This window comes from Poeciliopsis prolifica, unplaced genomic scaffold, assembly GCF_027474105.1.
Source record: "Poeciliopsis prolifica strain line A6 unplaced genomic scaffold, Auburn_PproV2 SCAFFOLD041, whole genome shotgun sequence".
NCBI lineage: Eukaryota > Metazoa > Chordata > Actinopteri > Cyprinodontiformes > Poeciliidae > Poeciliopsis > Poeciliopsis prolifica.
The window spans coordinates 917,501-936,873 of record NW_026562416.1 but is presented as its reverse complement, the minus strand read 5'-3'; the positions used below and the strand labels follow the sequence as shown (position 1 = coordinate 936,873).

Here is a 19,373-nt window from a genome sequence, read left to right as displayed (position 1 = left end):
CCGACCAGATTCGATGGAGCAGCTGGGCGTGGCGGCGTGGCGAAGTGACCTCTAACGCCATCGCCATACGTTTGGCTCTCAATTCCACATTTTCGGGCCCAGCTGCTGCAAACTCACAAGGATGGATCTTCATCCACTCCCCGACAGGAATCCATGACAATATTTGGTGGGCGTGGCCTAATTTCTCTATAGCGCCCCCTAGAAAAACTTTAAATGATCAGCCCCAAGCCATGCTTTAACCTACAAATACGAAACTTTGGACACATGTGTATCATGTCAGGACTTACAAAAAGTCTCTTGGAGCCATGGTCTAAACCCCACAGGAAGTCGGCCATTTTAGATTGAAGTTCAGATTTTGACCCCATTTTTGCCGTTTACAGCCTCCGTATTTGATCGAACTCCTCCTAGGGATTTCGATTGATCGGCTTCAAACTCGGTCAGTCTGCTCATAAGGCATGTCCCATCTAAAGTTATCAAAACGGTGAGTTTTTGAGAATGCTGAAGGGGGGTTAGGAGGGGTCAAAGTTCACCTACTCGCCGTAAAAAATAAACTGCTATATCTCCTACACAGAAACTCACAGAGGCACCAAAGTTTTCTGTGATTGATCATCATCGGGTGTCCTACAATACCCTATGGTCGAATGATGACATCACTTAGGCCACGCCCCCTGAGAAAAGGAAGTGTAATGTTTTACTTTGAATGGTCGCTATCTGACCCCTTTGACCTCATCAATATGAAACTGTGCCCAGACACAGAAGACATGTTGGTGTGTTGAGGATTCCAACCCCGACCAGCTTCGATGGAGCAGCTGGGCGTGGCGGCGTGGCGAAGTGACCTGTAACGCCATCGCCATACGTTTGGCTCTCAATTCCACATTTTTGGGCGCAGCTGCTCCAAACTCACAAGGATGGATCTTCATCCACTCCCCGACAGGAATCCATCACAATATTTGTAGGGTGTGGCCTAATTTCTCTATAGCGCCCCCTAGAAAATTTTAAATGATCAGCCCCAAGCCATGCTTTAACCTACAATTACAAAACTTTGTACACATGTGTACCATGTCAGGACTTACAAAAGTCTCTTGGAGCCATGGTCTAAACCCCAGAGGAAGTCGGCCATTTTAGATTGAAGTTCAGATTTTGATCCCATTTTTGGCGTTTATAAACCATTTCAGTAATTCGCCACTTGGGGTCAGTATTGCTCCACAAATGAAACAGCAGATAAAACAGGATGAAGAACAATATCAGTATTTCGCCAGTAGGTGTCAGTGTTCCTCCACCAATGACAAACAGATCCACGGGCGGATGGGGCGAAACTTTGTGAGAGCGTTGCCATGAAATTTCTAAAAGGATAGAAATGTCTCAGATAATTTTTGTTGAATTAAATCATGTAGTAAATGTAGCGTTTTCTTACTTCTTACAAACCATTTCAGTAATTCGCCAATCTGATAAGAATTACTCCAACAATGAAATAGAGTGCTTTAGAAACACAGCTGAAAATGATGAAAAATGACGAACTGTAATACTTCGCCATGTGCATATGATCGGCTGTAAATTACACGTGGATCTTCCGACTGACGCCAAATTGGATACGTATGACCTTTGTTGACCTCTAAAAGAGCAAAACAGCATTGAAAACGTAGTTTGACTCCACTGCGCCCGTACATTAATCCGCCAGCTATATTTCCTCGCTAAACCAATGAATCTGCACCACATTTTTTTGGCATCATCAAGGAGCGCAGCCGAACGCATCGATGCGTACCACCTGGTGGACGGGCGCAGAAACTGCGCAACAACTTCTGTGTTAGCACGTGGGCAGCGTTGATGGAAACTGAGCAACAGCTTCCGCGGTGCGGGCAGAGGCGCAGAAAACTGCGTGAGAGCTTCTGTGGTGGCTGGCGTGAGGCGATGGTTGCTAACCCGCGGTGGCAATAGGCCGGAGCGGCGCTTGGCTGCGAGGGCCGTTCGAGGCTGCTTGCAGCTTTAATTAGGCCCGAGCAGCTAAGCGCTGCGAAGGCCTATTGTTTCTGTACTGTTTCTTATTATTATTATTATTATTTATTATTATTATTCTTCCACCCAAATGAATTGGCTTTTGAGGGCTTTATCATATTCAAAAAACTCACCAAACTTGGCGGACGCGTAAAGGGAGTTTCAAAATTTGTATTTTAAGGTCATTGCAAAAATCCCATAAGAAATGACTCAATAGCGCCACCTAGAAATTTTCAAAGGACCCTTTGCTATTCACTTACTTTATCCTAGAGACATGAAATTTGGTACTCTTCTAGAGCTCCCCAGGACGCTCAAAATTTACAATTAATGTCATAGTGCAAGTATCACAGGAAGTCGGCCATTTTGGATTGAAGGTCCAATTTTGAGGCCATTTTTGCCGTTTACAGCCTTCGTATTTGATCGAACTCCTCCTAGGGATTTCGATTGATCGGCTTCAAATTCGGTCAGTCTGTTCATAAGGCATGTCCCATCTAAAGTTTAAAAACTGTGAGTTTTTGAGTATGCTGAAGGGGGTTTAGCAGGGGTCAAAGTTCACCTACTCGCCATAAAAACATAAACTGTTATATCTCCTACACAGAAACTCACAGAGGCACCAGAGTTACTGTGATTAATCATCATTGGCTGCCCTACAATACCCTGTGGTCGAATGATGACATCACTTAGACCACGCCCCCTGAGAACAGGAAGCGTCATGTTTTACTGAGAACGGTCGCTATCTGACCCCTTTGACCTCATCAACATGAAACTGTGCCAAGACAGAGAACATGTTGGTGTGTTGACGATTCCAACCCCGACCAGCTTTGATGGAGCAGATGGGCGTGGCGGCGTGGCGAAGTGACCTGTAACGCCATCGCCATACGTTTGGCTCTCAATTCCACATTTTCAGGCCCAGCTGCTCCAAACTCACAAGGATGGTCCCTCATCTACTCCCCTACAGGAATCCATCACAATATTTGGTGGGCGTGGCCTAATTTTTCTATAGCGCCCCTAGAAAACTTTAAATGATCAGCCCCAAGCCATGCTTTAACCTACAATTACGAAACTTTGTACACATTTGTATCATGTCAGGACTTAAAAGAAAGTCTCTTGGAGCCATGGTCTAAACCCCACAGGAAGTCAGCCATTTTGGATTGAAGTTCAGATTTGACCCCATTTTTGCCGTTTACAGCCTTCCTATTTGATCGAACTCCTCCTAGAGATTTCGATTGATCGGCTTCAAACTCGGTCAGTCTGTTCATAAGGCATGTCCCATCTAAAGTTATCAAAACGGTGAGTTTTTGAGAATGCTGAAGGGGGGTTAGCAGGGGTCAAAGTTCACCTACTCACCGTAAAAAAATAAACTGCTATATCTCCTACACAGAAACTCACAGAGGCACCAAAGTTTCTGGGATTGATCATCATCGGGTGTCCTACAATACCCTATGGTCAAATGATGACATCACTTAGGCCACGCCCCCTGAGAACAGGAAGTGTAATGTTTTACTGTCAATGGTCGCTATCTGACCCCTTTGACCTCATCAACATGAAACTGTGCCCAGACACAGAAGACATGTTGGTGTGTTAAGGATTCCAACCCCGACCAGCTTCGATGGAGCAGCTGGGCGTGGCGAAGTTACCTGTAACGCCATCGCCATACGTTTGGCTCTCAATTCCCACATTTTTGGGCACAGCTGCTCCAAACTCACAAGGATGGATCTTCATCCACTCCTCTACAGGAATCCATCACAATATTTGTAGGGTGTGGCCTAATTTCTCATAGCGCCCCCTAGAACACTTTAAATGATCAGCCCCAAGCCATGCTTTAACCTACAATTACGAAACTTTGTACACGTGTACCTTGTCAGGACTTACAAAAAAGTCTCTTGGAGCCATGGTCTAAACCCCACAGGAAGTCAGCCATTTTGGATTAAAGTTTGGATTTGACCCATTTTTGCCGTTTACAGCCTTCGTATTTGATCGAACTCCTCCTAGGGATTTCGATTGATCGGCTTCAAACTCCGTCAGTCTGTTCATAAGGCATGTCCCATCTAAAGTTATCAAAACGGTGAGTTTTTGAGTATGCTGAAGGGGGGTTAGCAGGGGTCAAAGTTCACCTACTCCCCATAAAAAATAAACTGCTATATCTCCTATACAGAAACTCACAGAGGCACCAAAGTTACTGTGATTGATCATCATCGGCTCTCCTACAACACCCTATGGTCGGATGATGACATCACTTAGGCCACGCCCCCTGATAACAGGAAGTGTAATGTTTTACTGTTAACGGTCGCTATCTCACCCCTTTGACTCATCAACATGAAACTGTGCCCAGACACAGAAGACATGTTGGTGTATTGAGGATTCCAACCCCGACCAGCTTCAATGGAGCAGCTGGGCGTGGCGGCGTGGCGAAGTGACCTGTAACGCCATCGCCATACGTTTGGCTCTCAATTCCACATTTTTAGGCCCAGCTGCTCCACACTCACAAGGATGGATCCTCATCCACTCCCTGACAGGAATCCATCAGAATATTTGGTGGGCGTGGCCTAATTTCTCTATAGCGCCCCCTAGAAACTTTTAAATGATCAGCCCAAGCCATGCTTTAACCTACAATTACGAAACTTTGTACACATGTGTACCATGTCAGGACTTACAAAAAAGTCTCTTGGAGCCATGGTCTAAACCCCACAGGAAGTCCGCCATTTTAGATTGAAGTTCAGATTTGACCCCATTTTTGGCGTTTATAAACCATTTCAGTAATTCGCCACTTGGGGTCAGTATTGCTCCACAAATGAAACAGCAGATAAACAGGATGAAGAACAATATCAGTATTTCGCCAGTTGGTGTCAGTGTTCCTCCACCAATGACAGATCCATGGGCGGATGGGCATGAAAACTTTGTGAACGTTGCCGTGAAATTTCTAAAAGGATAGAAATGTCTCAGATAATTTCTGTTGAATTAAATCATGTAGTAAATGTAGCATTTTCTTACTTCTTACAAACCATTCAGTAATTCCCCACTCTGAGTAAGTATTACTCCAACAATGAAATAGAGTTCTTTAGAAACACAGCTGAAGATGATGAACAATGACGAACTGCAGTACTTCGCCATGTGCATCGATCGGCTGTAAATGACACGCGGATCATTCGACTGGCGCCAAATTGAATATGTATGAACTTTGTTGACCTCTAAAGAGCAAAAGTATTGAAATGTATTTTGACTCCACTGCGCCCCCTACATTAATCCGCCAGCTATATTTCCTCGCTGAACCAATGACTCTGCACCACATTTTTTAGCATCGTCAAGGAGCGCGCCGCCGAACGCATCGATGCGTACCGCCTGGACGGGCGCGGAAACTGCGCAACAACTTCTGTGTTGGAACGTGTGAAGCGTTGATGGAAACTCAGCAACAGCTACCGCGGTGTAGGCGGAGGCGTTGAAAACTGCGTGAGAGCTTCTGTGGTGGCTGGCGTGAGCGACGGTTGCTAGTACCCCGCGGTGGCAATAGGCCGGAGCGGCGCTTGGCTGCGAGGGCCGTTCGAGGCTGCTTGCAGCTTTAATTATTATTATTATTATTATTATTATTTTCTTCCCACCTCTTTGGGGGGCTTTTTGGGGGCTTTATCATATTGGAAAACTCACCAAACTTGGCGGAGGCCTTAAGCCTGTTTAAAATTTTGATTTTTAAGGTCATACAAAAATCCAACAAGAAATGGCTCAATAGCGCCACCTAGAAATTTTCAAAGGACCCTTTGCTATTCACTTACTTTATCCTAGAGACATGAAATTTGGTACACTTGTAGAGCTCCCCAGGACGCTCAAAATTTACAATTAAATGTCATAGTGCAAGTATCACAGGAAGTCGGCCATTTTGGATTGAAGGTCCAATTTTGAGGCCATTTTTGCTGTTTACAGCCTCCGTATTTGATCGAACTCCTCCTAGGGATTTCGATTGATCGGCTTCAAACTCGGTCAGTCTGTTCATAAGGCATGTCCCATTGAAAGTTATCAAAACTGTGAGTTTTTGAGTATGCTGAAGGGGGGTTAGCAGGGGTCAAAGTTCACCTACTCGCCATAAAAACATAAACTGCTATATCTCCTACACAGAAACTCACAGAGGAACCAGAGTTACTGTGATTAATCATCATTGGCTGCCCTACAATACCCTATGGTCGAATGATGACATCACTTATACCACACCCTCTGAGAACAGGAAGTATCATGTTTTACTGAGAACGGTCGCTATCTGACCCCTTGACCTCATCAACATGAAACTGTGCCCAGACACAGAGAACATGTTGGTGTGTTGAGGATTCCAACCCCGACCAGCTTTGATGAGCAGGTGGGCGTGGCGGCGTGGCGAAGTGACCTGTAACGCCATCGCCATACGTTTGGCTCTCAATTCCACATTTTCAGGCCCAGCTGCTCCAAACTCAAGGATGGTCCCTCATCTACTCCCCTACAGGAATCCATCACAATATTTGGTGGGCGTGGCCTAATTTCTCTATAGCGCCCCTAGAAAACTTTAAATGATCAGCCCCAAGCCATGCTTTAACCTACAATTACGAAACGTTGTACACATGTGTACCTTGTCAGGACTTACAAAAAGTCTCTTGGAGCCATGGTCGAAACCCCACAGGAAGTCGGCCATTTTGGATTGAAGTTCAGATTTGACCCCATTTTTGCCATTTACAGCCTTCCTATTTGATCGAACTCCTCCTAGGGATTTCGATTGATCGGCTTCAAACTCGGTCAGTCTGCTCATAAGGCATGTCCCATCTAAAGTTATCAAAACGGTGAGTTTTTGAGAATGCTGAAGGGGGGTTAGCAGGGGTCAAAGTTCACCTACTCCCCATAAAAAATAAACTGCTATATCTCCTACATAGAAACTCACAGAGGCACCAAAGTTTCTGTGATTGATCATCATCGGGTGTCCTACAATACCCTATGGTCGAATGATGACATCACTTAGGCCACGCCCCCTGAGAAAAGGAAGTGTCATGTTTTACTCTGAACGGTCGCTATCTGACCCCTTTGACCTCATCAACATGAAACTGTGCCCAGACACAGAAGACATGTTGGTGTGTTGAGGATTCCAAACCGACCAGCTTCGATGGAGCAGCTGGGCGTGGCGGCGTGGCGAAGTCACCTGTAACGCCATCGCCATACGTTTGGCTCTCAATTCCACATTTTTGGCCACAGCTGCTCCAAACTCACAAGGATGGATCTTCATCCACTCCCCGACAGGAATCCATCACAATATTTGTAGGGTGTGGCCTAATTTATCTATAGCGCCCCCTAGAAAATTTTAAAAGATCAGCCCCAAGCCATGCTTTAACCTACAATTACGAAACTTTGTACACGTGTGTACCATGTCAGGACTTACAAAAAAGTCTCTTGGAGCCATGGTCTAAACCCCAGAGGAAGTCGGCCATTTTAGATTGAAGTTCAGATTTTGATCCCATTTTTGGCGTTTATAAACCATTTCAGTAATTCGCCACTTGGGGTCAGTATTGCTCCACAAATGAAACAGCAGATAAACAGGATGAAGAACAATATCAGTATTTCGCCAGTAGGTGTCAGTGTTCCTCCACCAATGACAAACAGATCCACGGGCGGATGGGCGTGAAAACTTTGTGAGAGCGTTGCCATGACATTTCTAAAAGGATAGAAATGTCTCAGATAATTTTTTGTTGAATTAAATCATGCAGTAAATGTAGCGTTTTCTTACTTCTTACAAACCATTTCAGTAATTCGCCACTCTGAGTAAGTATTACTCCAACAATGAAATAGAGTGCTTTAGAAACACAGCTGAAAATGATGAAAAATGACGAACAGTAGTACTTCGCCATGTGCATATGATCGGCTGTAAATGACACGTGGATCATCCGACTGACGACAAATTGGATACGTATGACCTTTGTTGACCTCTAAAGAGAACAACAGCATTGAAATATATTTTGACTCCACTGCGCGTCCTACATTAATCCGCCAGCTATATTTCCTCGCTAAACCAATGAATCTGCACCACATTTTTTGCATCGTCAAGGAGCGCCTCCGAACGCATCAGTGCGTACCCTGGGACGGGCGCGGAAACTGCGCAACAACTTCTGTGTTAGGGTGGCCAGCGTTGATGGAAACTGAGCAACAGCTTCCGCGATGCGGGCGGAAGAGCTGAAAACTGTGAGAGCTTCTGTGGTGGCTGGCGTGAGGCGCCGGTTGCTAGTACCCCGCGGTGGCAATAGGCCGGAGCGGCGCTTGGCTGCGAGGGCCGTTCGAGGCTGCTTGCAGCTTTAATTATTATTATTATTATTATTATTATTATTATTATTATTTTTCTTCCCACCTCTTTGGGGGGCTTTTTGGGGGCCTTATCATATTGGAAAACTCACCAAACTTGGCGGAGGCCTTAAGCCTGTTTAAAAATTTTGATTTTTAAGGTCATCACAAAAATCCCACAAGAAATGGCTCAATAGCGCCACCTAGAAATTTTCAAAGGACCCTTGCTATTCACTTACTTTATCCTAGAGACATGAATTTGGTACACTTGTAGAGCTCCCCAGGACGCTCAAAATTTACAATTAATGTCATAGTGCAAGTATCACAGGAAGTCGGCCATTTTGGATTGAAGGTCCAATTTTGAGGCCATTTTGGCCGTTTACAGCCTTCGTATTTGATCGAACTCCTCCTAGGGATTTCGATTGATCGGCTTCAAATTCGGTCAGTCTGTTCATAAGGCATGTCCCATCTAAGTTATCAAAACTGTGAGTTTTTGAGAATGCTGAAGGGGTTTTGCAGGGGTCAAAGTTCACCTACTCGCCATAAAAACAAAACTGCTATATCTCCTACACAGAAACTCACAGAGGCACCAGAGTTACTGTGATTAATCATCATTGGCTGCCCTACAATACCCTGTGGTCGAATGATCACATCACTTAGACCACGCCCCCTAAGAACAGGAAGTGTCATGTTTTACTGAGAATGGTCGCTATCTGACCCCTTTGACCTCATCAACATGAAACTTTGCCAAGACACAGAGAACATGTTGGTGTGTTGAGGATTCCAACCCCGACCAGCTTTGATGGAGCAGGTGGGCGTGGCGGCGTGGCGAAGTGACCTGTAACGCCATCGCCATACGTTTGGCTCTCAATTCCACATTTTCAGGCCCAGCTGCTCCAAACTCACAAGGATGGACCCTCATCTACTCCCCGACAGGAAACCATCACAATATTTGGTGGGCGTGGCCTAATTTCTCTATAGCGCCCCCTAGAAAACTTTAAATGATCAGCCCCAAGCCTTTAACCTACAATTACGAAACTTTGTACACATTTGTATTGTACATTTGTATTGTACTTAAAAGAAAGTCTCTTGGAGCCATGGTCTAAACCCCACAGGAAGTCGGCCATTGTGGATTGAAGTTCAGATTTTGACCCCATTTTTGCCGTTTACAGCCTTCCTATTTCATCGAACTCCTCCTAGGGATTTCGATTGATCGGCTTCAAACTCGGTCAGTCTGCTCATAAGGCATGTCCCATCTAAAGTTATCAAAACGGTGAGTTTTTGAGAATGCTGAAGGGGGGTTAGCAGGGGTCATAGTTCACCTACTCGCCGCAAAAAAATAAACTGCTATATCTCCTACACAGAAACTCACAGAGGCACCAAAGTTTCTGTCATTGATCATCATCGGGTGTCCTACAATACCCTATGGTCGAATGATGACATCACTTAGGCCACGCCCCATGAGAACAGGAAGTGTAATGTTTTACTGTGGAAGGTCGCTATCTGACCCCTTTGACCATCAACATGAAACTGTGCCCAGACACAGAAGACATGTTGGTGTATTGAGGATTCCAACCCCGACCCAGATTCGATGGAGCAGCTGGGCGTGGCGGCGTGGCGAAGTGACCTGTAACGCCATCGCCATACGTTTGGCTCTCAATTCCACATTTTCGTGCCAGCTGCTCCAAACTCAAGGATGGATCCTCATCCACTCCCCGACAGGAATCCATCACAATAATATTTGGTGGGCGTGGCCTAATTTCTCTATAGCGCCCCCTAGAAAACTTTAAATGATCAGCCCCAAGCCATGCTTTAACCTACAAATACGAAACTTTGTACACATGTGTATCATGTCAGGACTTACAAAAAAGTCTCTTGGAGCCATGGTAAACCCCACAGGAAGTCGGCCATTTTAGATTGAAGTTCAGATTTTGACCCCATTTTTGCCGTTTACAGCCTCCGTATTTGATCGAACTCCTCCTAGGGATTCGATTGATCGGCTTCAAACTCGGTCAGTCTGCTCATAACGCATGTCCCATCTAAAGTTATCAAAACGGTGACTTTTTGAGAATGCTGAAGGGGGTTAGCAGGGGTCAAAGTTCACCTACTCGCCGTAAAAAATAAACTGCTATATCTCCTACACAGAAACTCACAGAGGCATCAAAGTTTCTGTGATTGATCATCATCGGGTGTCCTACAATATCAGTGCGTACCGCCTGGTGGACGGGCGCGGAAACTGCGCAACAACTTCTGTCTTAGCACGTGGCCAGCGTTGATGGAAACTGAGCAACAGCTTCTGCGGTGCGGGCGGAGGAGCTGAAAACTTCGTGAGAGCTTCTGTGGTGGCTGGCGTGAGGCGGCGGTTGCTCGTACCCCGCGGTGGACAATAGGCCGGAGCGGCGCTTGGCTGCGAGGGCCGTTCGAGGCTGCTTGCAGCTTTAATTATTATATTTTTCTTCCCACCTCTTTGGGGGGCTTTTTGGGGGCCTTATCATATTGGAAAACTCACCAACTTGGCGGAGGCCTTAAGCCTGTTTAAAAATTTTGATTTTTAAGGTCATCACAAAAATCCCACAAGAAATGGCTCAATAGCGCCACCTAGAAATTTTCAAAGGACCCTTTGCTATTCACTTACTTTATCCTAGAGACATGAAATTTGGTACACTTGTAGAGCTCCCAGGACGCTCAAAATTTACAATTAATGTCATAGTGCAAGTATCACAGAAAGTCGGCCATTTTGGATTGAAGGTCCAATTTTGAGGCCATTTTTGCCGTTTACAGCCTTCGTATTTGATCGAACTCTCCTAGGGATTTCGATTGATCGGCTTCAAACTCGGTCAGTCTGTTCATAAGGCATGTCCCATCTAAAGTTATCAAAACTGTGAGTTTTTGAGTATGCTGAAGGGGGGTTAGCAGGGGTCAAAGTTCAAGTACTCGCCATAAAAACATAAACTGCTATATCTCCTACACAGAAACTCACAGAGGCACCAGAGTTACTGTGATTAATCATCATTGGCTGCCCTACTATACCCTATGGTCGAATGATGACATCACTTAGACCCACGCCCCCTGAGAACAGGAAGTGTCATGTTTAACTGGGAACGGTCGCTATCTCACCCCTTTGACCTCATCAACATGAAACTGTGCCCAGACACAGAAGACATGTTGGTGTATTGAGGATTCCAACCCCGACCAGCTTTGATGGAGCAGGTGGGCGTGGCGGCGTGGCGAAGTGACCTGTAACGCCATCGCCATACGTTTGGCTCTCAATTCCACATTTTCAGGCCCAGCTGCTCCACACTCACAAGGATGGATCCTCATCCACTCCCTGACAGTAATCCATCAGAATATTTGGTGGGCGTGGCCTAATTTCTCTATAGCGCCCCCTAGAAACTTTTAAATGATCAGCCCCAAGCCATGCTTTAACCTACAATTACGAACCTGTGTACACATGTGTACCATGTCAGGACTTACAAAAAAGTCTCTTGGAGCCATGGTCTAAACCCCACAGGAAGTCGGGCATTTAGATTGAAGTTCAGATTTTGACCCCATTTTTGCCGTTTACAGCCTTCCTATTTGATCGAACTCCTCCTAGGGATTTCGATTTATCGGCTTCAAACTCGGTCAGTCTGCTCATAAGGCATGTCCCATCTAAAGTTATCAAAATGGTGAGTTTTTGACAATGCGGAAGGGGGGTTAGCAGGGGTCAAAGTTCACCTACTCGCCGTAAAAAAATAAACTGCTATATCTCCTACACAGAAACTCACAGAGGCACCAAAGTTTCTGTGATTGATCATCATCGGGTGTCCTACAATACCCTATGGTCGAATGATGACATCACTTAGGCCACGCCCCCTGAGAAAGGAAGTGTCATGTTTTACTCTGAACGGTCGCTATCTGACCCCTTTGACCTCATCAACATGAAACTGTGCCCAGACACAGAAGACATGTTGGTGTGTTGAGGATTCCAACCCCGACCAGCTTCAATGGAGCAGGGGGCGTGGCGCCGTGGCGAAGTGACCTGTAACGCCATCGCCATACGTTTGGCTCTCAATTCCACATTTTTGGGCCCAGCTGCTCCAAACACACAAGGATGGATCTTCATCCTCTCCCCGACAGAAATCCATCACAATATTTGTAGGGTGTGGCCTAATTTCTCTATAGCGCCCCCTAGAAAATTTTAAATGATCAGCCCCAAGCCATGCTTTAACCCAATTACGAAACTTTGTACACGTGTGTACCATGTCAGGACTTACAAGAAAGTCTCTTGGAGCCATGGTCTAAACCCCAGAGGAAGTCGGCCATTTTAGATTGAATTTCAGATTTTGATCCCATTTTTGGCGTTTATAAACCATTTCAGTAATTCGCCACTTGGGGTCAGTATTGCTCCACAAATGAAACAGCAGATAAACAGGATGAAGAACAATATCAGTATTTCGCCAGTAGGTGTCAGTGTTCCTCCACCAATGAGAAACAGATCCACGGGTGGGATGGGCGTGAAAACTTTGTGAGAGCATTGCCATGAAATTTCTAAAAGGATAGAAATGTCTCAGATAATTTTTGTTGAATTAAATGATGCAGTAAATGTAGCGTTTTCTTACTTCTTACAAACCATTTCAGTAATTCGCCACTCTGAGTAAGTATTACTCCAACAATAAAATAGAGTGCTTTACAAACACAGCTGAAAATGATGAAAAATGACGAACTGTAGTACTTCGCCATGTGCATATGATCGGCTGTAAATGACACGTGGATCATCCGACTGACGCCAAATTGGATACGTATGACCTTTGTTGACCTCTAAAGAGAACAACAGCATTGAAATATATTTTGACTCCAATGCGCGTCCTACATTAATCCGCCAGCTATATTTCCTAGCAAACCAATGAATCTGCACCACATTTTTTGCATCGTCAAGGAGCGCCTCCGAACGCATCAGTGCGTACCGCCTGGTGGACGGGCGCGGAAACTGCGCAACAACTTCTGTGTTAGCACGTGGCCAGCGTTGATGGAAACTGAGCAACAGCTTCCGCGGTGCGGGCGGAGAAGCTGAAAACTGCGTGAGAGCTTCTGTGGTGGCTGACGTGAGGCGACGGTTGCTAGTACCCCGCGGTGGCAATAGGCCGGAGCGGCGCTTGGCTGCGAGGGCCGTTCGAGGCTGCTTGCAGCTTTAATTATTATTACGATTCTCCCTCCAAATGAATTGGCTTTTTGGGGGCTTTATCATATTCAAAAACTCACCAAACTTGGCGGAGGCCTTAAGCCTGTTTCAAATTTACGTATTTTAAAGTCGTCGCAAAAATTCCACAAGAAATGGCTCAATAGCGCCACCTAGAAATTTTCAAAGGACCCTTTGCTATTCACTTACTTCATCGTAGAGACATGAAATTTGGTACACTTGTAGAGCTCCCCAAGATGCTCAAAATTTACAATTAATGTCATAGTGCAAGTATCACAAGAAGTCAGCCATTTTGGATTGAAGGTCAAATTTTCACCCCATTTTTGCCGTTTACAGCCTTCGTATTTGATCGAACTCCTCCTAGGGATTTCGATTGATCGGCTTCAAACTCGGTCAGTCTGTTCATAAGGCATGTCCCATCTAAAGTTATCAAAACGGTGAGTTTTTGAGTATGCTGAAGGGGGGTTAGCAGGGGTCAAAGTTCACCTACTCGCCATAAAAAAATAAACTACTATATCTCCTACACAGAAACTCACAGAGGCACCAAAGTTACTGTGATTGATCATCATCGGCTGCCCTACAATACCCTATGGTCGAATGATGACATCACTTAGGCCACGCCCCCTGAGAACAGGAAGTGTAATGTTTTACTGTGAACTGTCGCTATCTGACCCCTTTGACCTCATCAACATGAAACTGTGCCCAGACACAGAAAACATGTTGGTGTATTGAGGATTCCAACCCCGACCAGCTTCGATGGAGCAGGTGGGCGTGGCGGCGTGGCGAAGTGACCTGTAACGCCATCGCCATACGTTTTGCTCTCAATTCCACAGTTTCTGTTCCAGCTGCTCCAACCTCACAAGGATGGATCTTCATCCACTCCCCGACAGGAAGCCATCACAATAGTTGGTGGGCGTAGCCTAGTTTCTCTATAGCGCCCCCTAGAAAACTTTAAATGATCAGCCCCAAGCCATGCTTTAACCTACAATTACGAAACGTTGTACACATGTGTACCTTGTCAGGACTTACAAAAAAGTCTCTTGGAGCCATGGTCTAAACCCCACAGGAAGTCGGCCATTTTAGATTGAAGTTCAGATTTTGACCCCATTTTTTGCCGTTTACAGCCTCCGTATTTGATCGAACTCCTCCTAGGGATTTCGATTGATCGGCTTCAAACTCGGTCAGTCTGTTCATAAGGCATGTCCCATCTAAAGTTATCAAAACGGTGAGTTTTTGAGAATGCTGAAGGAGGGTTAGCAGGGGTCAAAGTTCACCTACTCGCCATAAAAACATAAACTGCTATATTTCCTACACAGAAACTCACAGAGGCACCAAAGTTACTGTGATTGATCATCATCGGGTGTCCTACAATACCGTATGGTCGAATGATGACATCACTTAGGCCACGCCCCCTGAGAACAGGAAGTGTAATGTTTTTACTGTGAAAGGTCGCTATCTGACCCCTTTGACCTCATCAACATGAAACTGTGCCCAGACACAGAAGCCATGTTGGTGTGTTGAGGATTCTAATCCCGACCAGCTACGATGGAGCAGGTGGGCGTGGCGGCGTGGCGAAGTGTCCTGTAACGCCATCGCCATACGTTTGGCTCTCAATTCCACATTTTTGGGCGCAGCTGCTCCAAACTCACAAGGATGGATCTTCATCCACTCCCGACAGGAATCCATCACAATATTTGTAGGGTGTGGCCCAATTTCTCTATAGCGCCCCCTAGAAAATTTAAAATGATCAGCCACAAGCCATGCTTTAACCTACAATTACGAAACTTTGTACACATGTGTACCATGTCAGGACTTACAAAAAAGTCTCTTGGAGCCATGGTCCAAACCCCAGAGGAAGTCGGCCATTTTAGATTGAAGTTCAGATTTTGATCCCATTTTTGCCGTTTATTAACCATTTCAGTAATTCGCCACTTGGGGTCAGTATTGCTCCACAAATGAAACAGCAGATAATCAGGATGAAGAACAATATCAGTATTTCGCCAGTAGGTGTCAGTGTTCCTCCACCGATGATAAACAGATCCACGGGCGGATGGGCGTGAAAACTTTGTGAGTGTGTTGCCATGACATTTCTAAAAGGATAGAAATGTCTCAGATAATTTTTGTTGAATTAAATCATGCAGTAAATGTAGCGTTTTCTTACTTCTTCCAAACCATTTCAGTAATTCGCCATTCTGAGTAAGTATTACTCCAACAATGAAATAGAGTGCTTTAGAAACACAGCTGAAAATGATGAAAAATGACGAACTGTAGTACTTCGCTATGTGCATATGATCGGCTGTAAATGTCACGTGGATCATCCGACTGACGCCAAATTGGATACGTATGACCTTTGTTGACCTCTAAAGAGAACAACAGCATTGAAATATATTTTGACTCCACTGCGCGTCCTACATTAATCCGCCAGCTATATTTCCTCGCTAAAGCAATGAATCTATACCACATTTTTTTGCATCGTCAAGGATAGCCGCCGAACGCATAGATGCGTACCGCCTGGTGGACGGGCGTGGAAACTGCGGAACAACTTCTGTGTTGGAACGTGGGAAGCATTGATGGAAACTCAGCCACAGCTTCCGCAGTGCGGCCGGAGGTGCTGAAAACTGCGTGAGAGCTTCTGTGGTGGCTTCGGGGTACTGCGATTGCTCGTACCCCGCGGTGGACAATAGGCCGGAGCGGCGCTTGGCTGCGAGGGCCGTTCGAGGCTGCTTGCAGCTTTAATTGAAATTCTTTTTCCTCAAAAACTCGGCAGCTTCACTAAACGTGATCTGAAGCAGAGCAGCTGCTGCAGTCCAGTCCAGTCAGTCCAGTCCAGTCCAGTCAGTCCAGTCCAGTCCAGTCAGTCCAATCCAGTCCGGTCCGGTCCAGTCCGGTCCAGTCAGTCCAGTCCAGTCCAGTCAGTCCAGTCCAGTCCAGTCAGTCCAATCCAGTCCGGTCCGGTCCAGTCCAGTCCGGTCCAGTCAGTCCAGTCAGTCCGGTCCAGTCAGTCCAGTCCAATCCAGTCCGGTACAGTCCAGTCCAGTCCGGTCCAGTCCAGTCCAGTCCAGTCCAGTCCAATCCAGTCCGGTCCGGTCCAGTCCAGTCCGGTCCAGTCAGTCCGGTCCAGTCCAGTCCAGTCCAGTCCAGTCCAGTCCAGTCCAGTCCAGTCCAATCCAGTCTGGTCCAGGCTAGTCAGTCCGGTCCGGTCTCCAGGGATCCCTGACCCACCTTGGATCCCGTCCGGAAGCGCCTGCAGGTCGCAGTACCAGAGCCGGTTGACGGGTCGGCAGCCCTCGGTGATGGACAGAACCGCGTACCGGCCGTCATCTGATACCTGCAGGAGAACCGAACACGCAGCGTCAGCCGGTCCGAAACCCAGAAGAACCAAAACCTGGAGCCGGATTCTCCTAGCGAGTCAATCCTGAAAGGTTTCAGAACCTGGACCCACTAATGCACCAGAACCAAACCAGAACCGGGTCGACACAGAAATATCTGGGTTTTTTCTCCAGGTCATTAAACACAACAGAATTGGATCTGGTTCCGACCCAATACGAACCAGTTTGGACTGGTTCTGATCCGTAAACATTTTTATGAAAATGTCTGAATCAGGAAGCTCAGACTGGTTCTGATTGGACCTGAACTGGTTCTGTTTGGAACTGGACTAGTTCTGATTCTGATTGGAACTGAACTGTTTCTAATTGGACCTGGACTGGTACTGGGCCAGAATGAGTGTTTGCAGGGTTCTGATGGTTCTGGTGGTTCTGGTGGTCCGGCCCGTCTCACAGTGAATGCACTCTTTGGTGCCTGGTTCTGGTCGGACTCACCGTAACCGAGCTGTGCCATTTGGGATGGTCCGGGAACTCGGCCACCAGAACGTCGTCGGACTGCTCGGTTCCGATCCGATGGTAGAAGAGCTTCTGGTTGATGTTGGACGTGGTCTCGGTGCCTGAGGGACAACAGCAGCTGGTTACTCTGGTTCTGTTGGTCTGGTTCTGATCTGGAGCCAGACCTGGGTGGTTCTGGTTTGTTGTCAGAACCAGAACCGGGTCGGGTTCTGACCGTCAGCCTTGCCGTCCTGAGGCGGGTAGCAGTTGTAGAAGATTCCCCGGGCGTCGTGGGTCCAGGCCAGGCAGCTGAACTTGACCCGCTCCAGAACATCGGGCAGCGGCGCCAGACTGACCGGGTTCAGGAAGCGCAGCGTGACCCAGTCCGACCCGGCACTGCTCAGCCCGTACGCAAAGTACTCACACTCCTCAGACAGCCGGCCCACTGCGGAGACAGAGGATTAGAGCGGTTCCGGAGCGGTTCCGGAGCGGTTCCGGAGCGGTTCCGGTTCTCAGCCGGACTCACTCTTCAGCGCCACGGTTCCGTCTTCAGACAGCGAGTTCGGGTCAAAGAACACGGAGGCCGGCGCGTCCAGCGAGTCCTGGACGTACAGAACGTCCTGGTTCTGGAGGCCCGAGTTGTGGAAGTAGAAATACCTGCAGGGAGAATCTGGAATAATCTGGAATAATCTGGAATAATCTGGAATAAAATGTCTGAACCTTCAGTGAAAATCACATTTTTACTGAATTTATTTTATTAAATTCTAATTTTCTGCTTTAAAGTCACTGAAGTTCAAAATAGTTGAACGGTTTTCAGATCATCTGATGAAACTTTAGCAGCTAGCTTCTCCTGTTAGCATGGGAGAGCTTCAAAATGAAATAACTTTATTAGCAAACGACAACAAACAGGAAGAAGCTGGTCGACTAAAACCAACGAAACTATTAAATACATAAACAAGAAGAAAGTTGCAGTTTTATGACTAATATTATGACATCATTCTCATTATTTTCACTTTATTCAATTAATGAATAAAGTCAAAATAATAACTTTATTATTAGTATTAAGTTTATTCTCTTAATGCTACGACTATTTATGGTAGTATTTTTATTTTTATTAGAATCGTGTTGCTTTGTGAACATTTAAAATGCTGCAGTAATTTTAACATCTTGCTGAATTATTTCTGTTTAACTGAGTTTATGTCAAAACCTGCATCTGAACTAAACTTCACTTTTTACAGTGTTTTATTGACTCAACAATATCAAAAGTCAAGGTTTATTTTAGATATAAAATAATTGTTTTTAAATATTGTTCTTTTAAATGGAACATAAAATATAAATATTACTGATGAACCAAAAATGCATCTGGTTTCATCCAGATAAGATTCATTATTATATTTTTATTACATTTTAAAATGTTTTCATGATTAACTAAATAAAAATAAAACATTTTGCTAATTTTTTATTATTTATAAGGTGGGAAGGAACATGAACCTGTTTTTAAAGTTTTCTGTGTGATCCGGTTCAGACCGGTTCCAGATCCGAACCGGGTCTGAATCCGAACAGTCCCGGTTCGGATTCGGACCCGGTTCGCATTCTACCCGGTTCGGATTCGGACCCGGTTCGCATTCGGACCCGGATCCGGTCCGGACCCGGTCCGGCGCTGTGTACCTGGACCCCCTCTTGTAGGGGCAGCTGAACTTGGGGTAGTCGTAAAGCTCGGTGAGGCGCTGCTGGAACCGGACCCGGACCGCACAGCTCTCCAGGTACGGCATGGTCAGCTGGTTCTGCTCCTCCACAAACGCCTGCAGTCAACAGATCGGGTCAGACCCGGAACCGCCGGGGGTGGGGGAGTTCTGCAGGACTAGGGCGTTACCATGGTCTCCGGGCTGTCCGGGTCCTCCAGCCAGGCGTACGGGTCCGGTACCTTGGTTCCATGGTAATCATCCACCTGTTCAACAAACAATCAGAGTCTGGCTCTGAAACCGGATCTTCTGGTTCTGGACGTTTCCGTGGAACCGCGAAGCTCCGAATGAAAACTGTCAGCAGCAGCTTTCACACCGGACCTGCAGGCTGACGGCACCGGAACCGAACCGGCACCGGAACCG

At 46.2% G+C, this 19,373-nt stretch overlaps 1 protein-coding gene across 1 annotated transcript in view; it reads right to left on the bottom strand.

Moving 5' to 3' along the window:
- The window catches only part of LOC129375726 (prolyl endopeptidase-like), a 35,861-nt gene that overhangs the window by 15,738 nt on the left and 750 nt on the right, over positions 1 to 19,373 (bottom strand). The window contains exons 2-7 of the mRNA XM_055054969.1: positions 19,142 to 19,216; positions 18,937 to 19,070; positions 17,795 to 17,925; positions 17,504 to 17,713; positions 17,269 to 17,390; positions 16,673 to 16,778 (exon numbers count right to left, since the gene is read on the bottom strand). Coding sequence (XP_054910944.1) covers positions 16,673 to 16,778; positions 17,269 to 17,390; positions 17,504 to 17,713; positions 17,795 to 17,925; positions 18,937 to 19,070; positions 19,142 to 19,216 — 778 coding nt within the window. The remainder of the gene's footprint in view (positions 1 to 16,672; positions 16,779 to 17,268; positions 17,391 to 17,503; positions 17,714 to 17,794; positions 17,926 to 18,936; positions 19,071 to 19,141; positions 19,217 to 19,373) is intronic.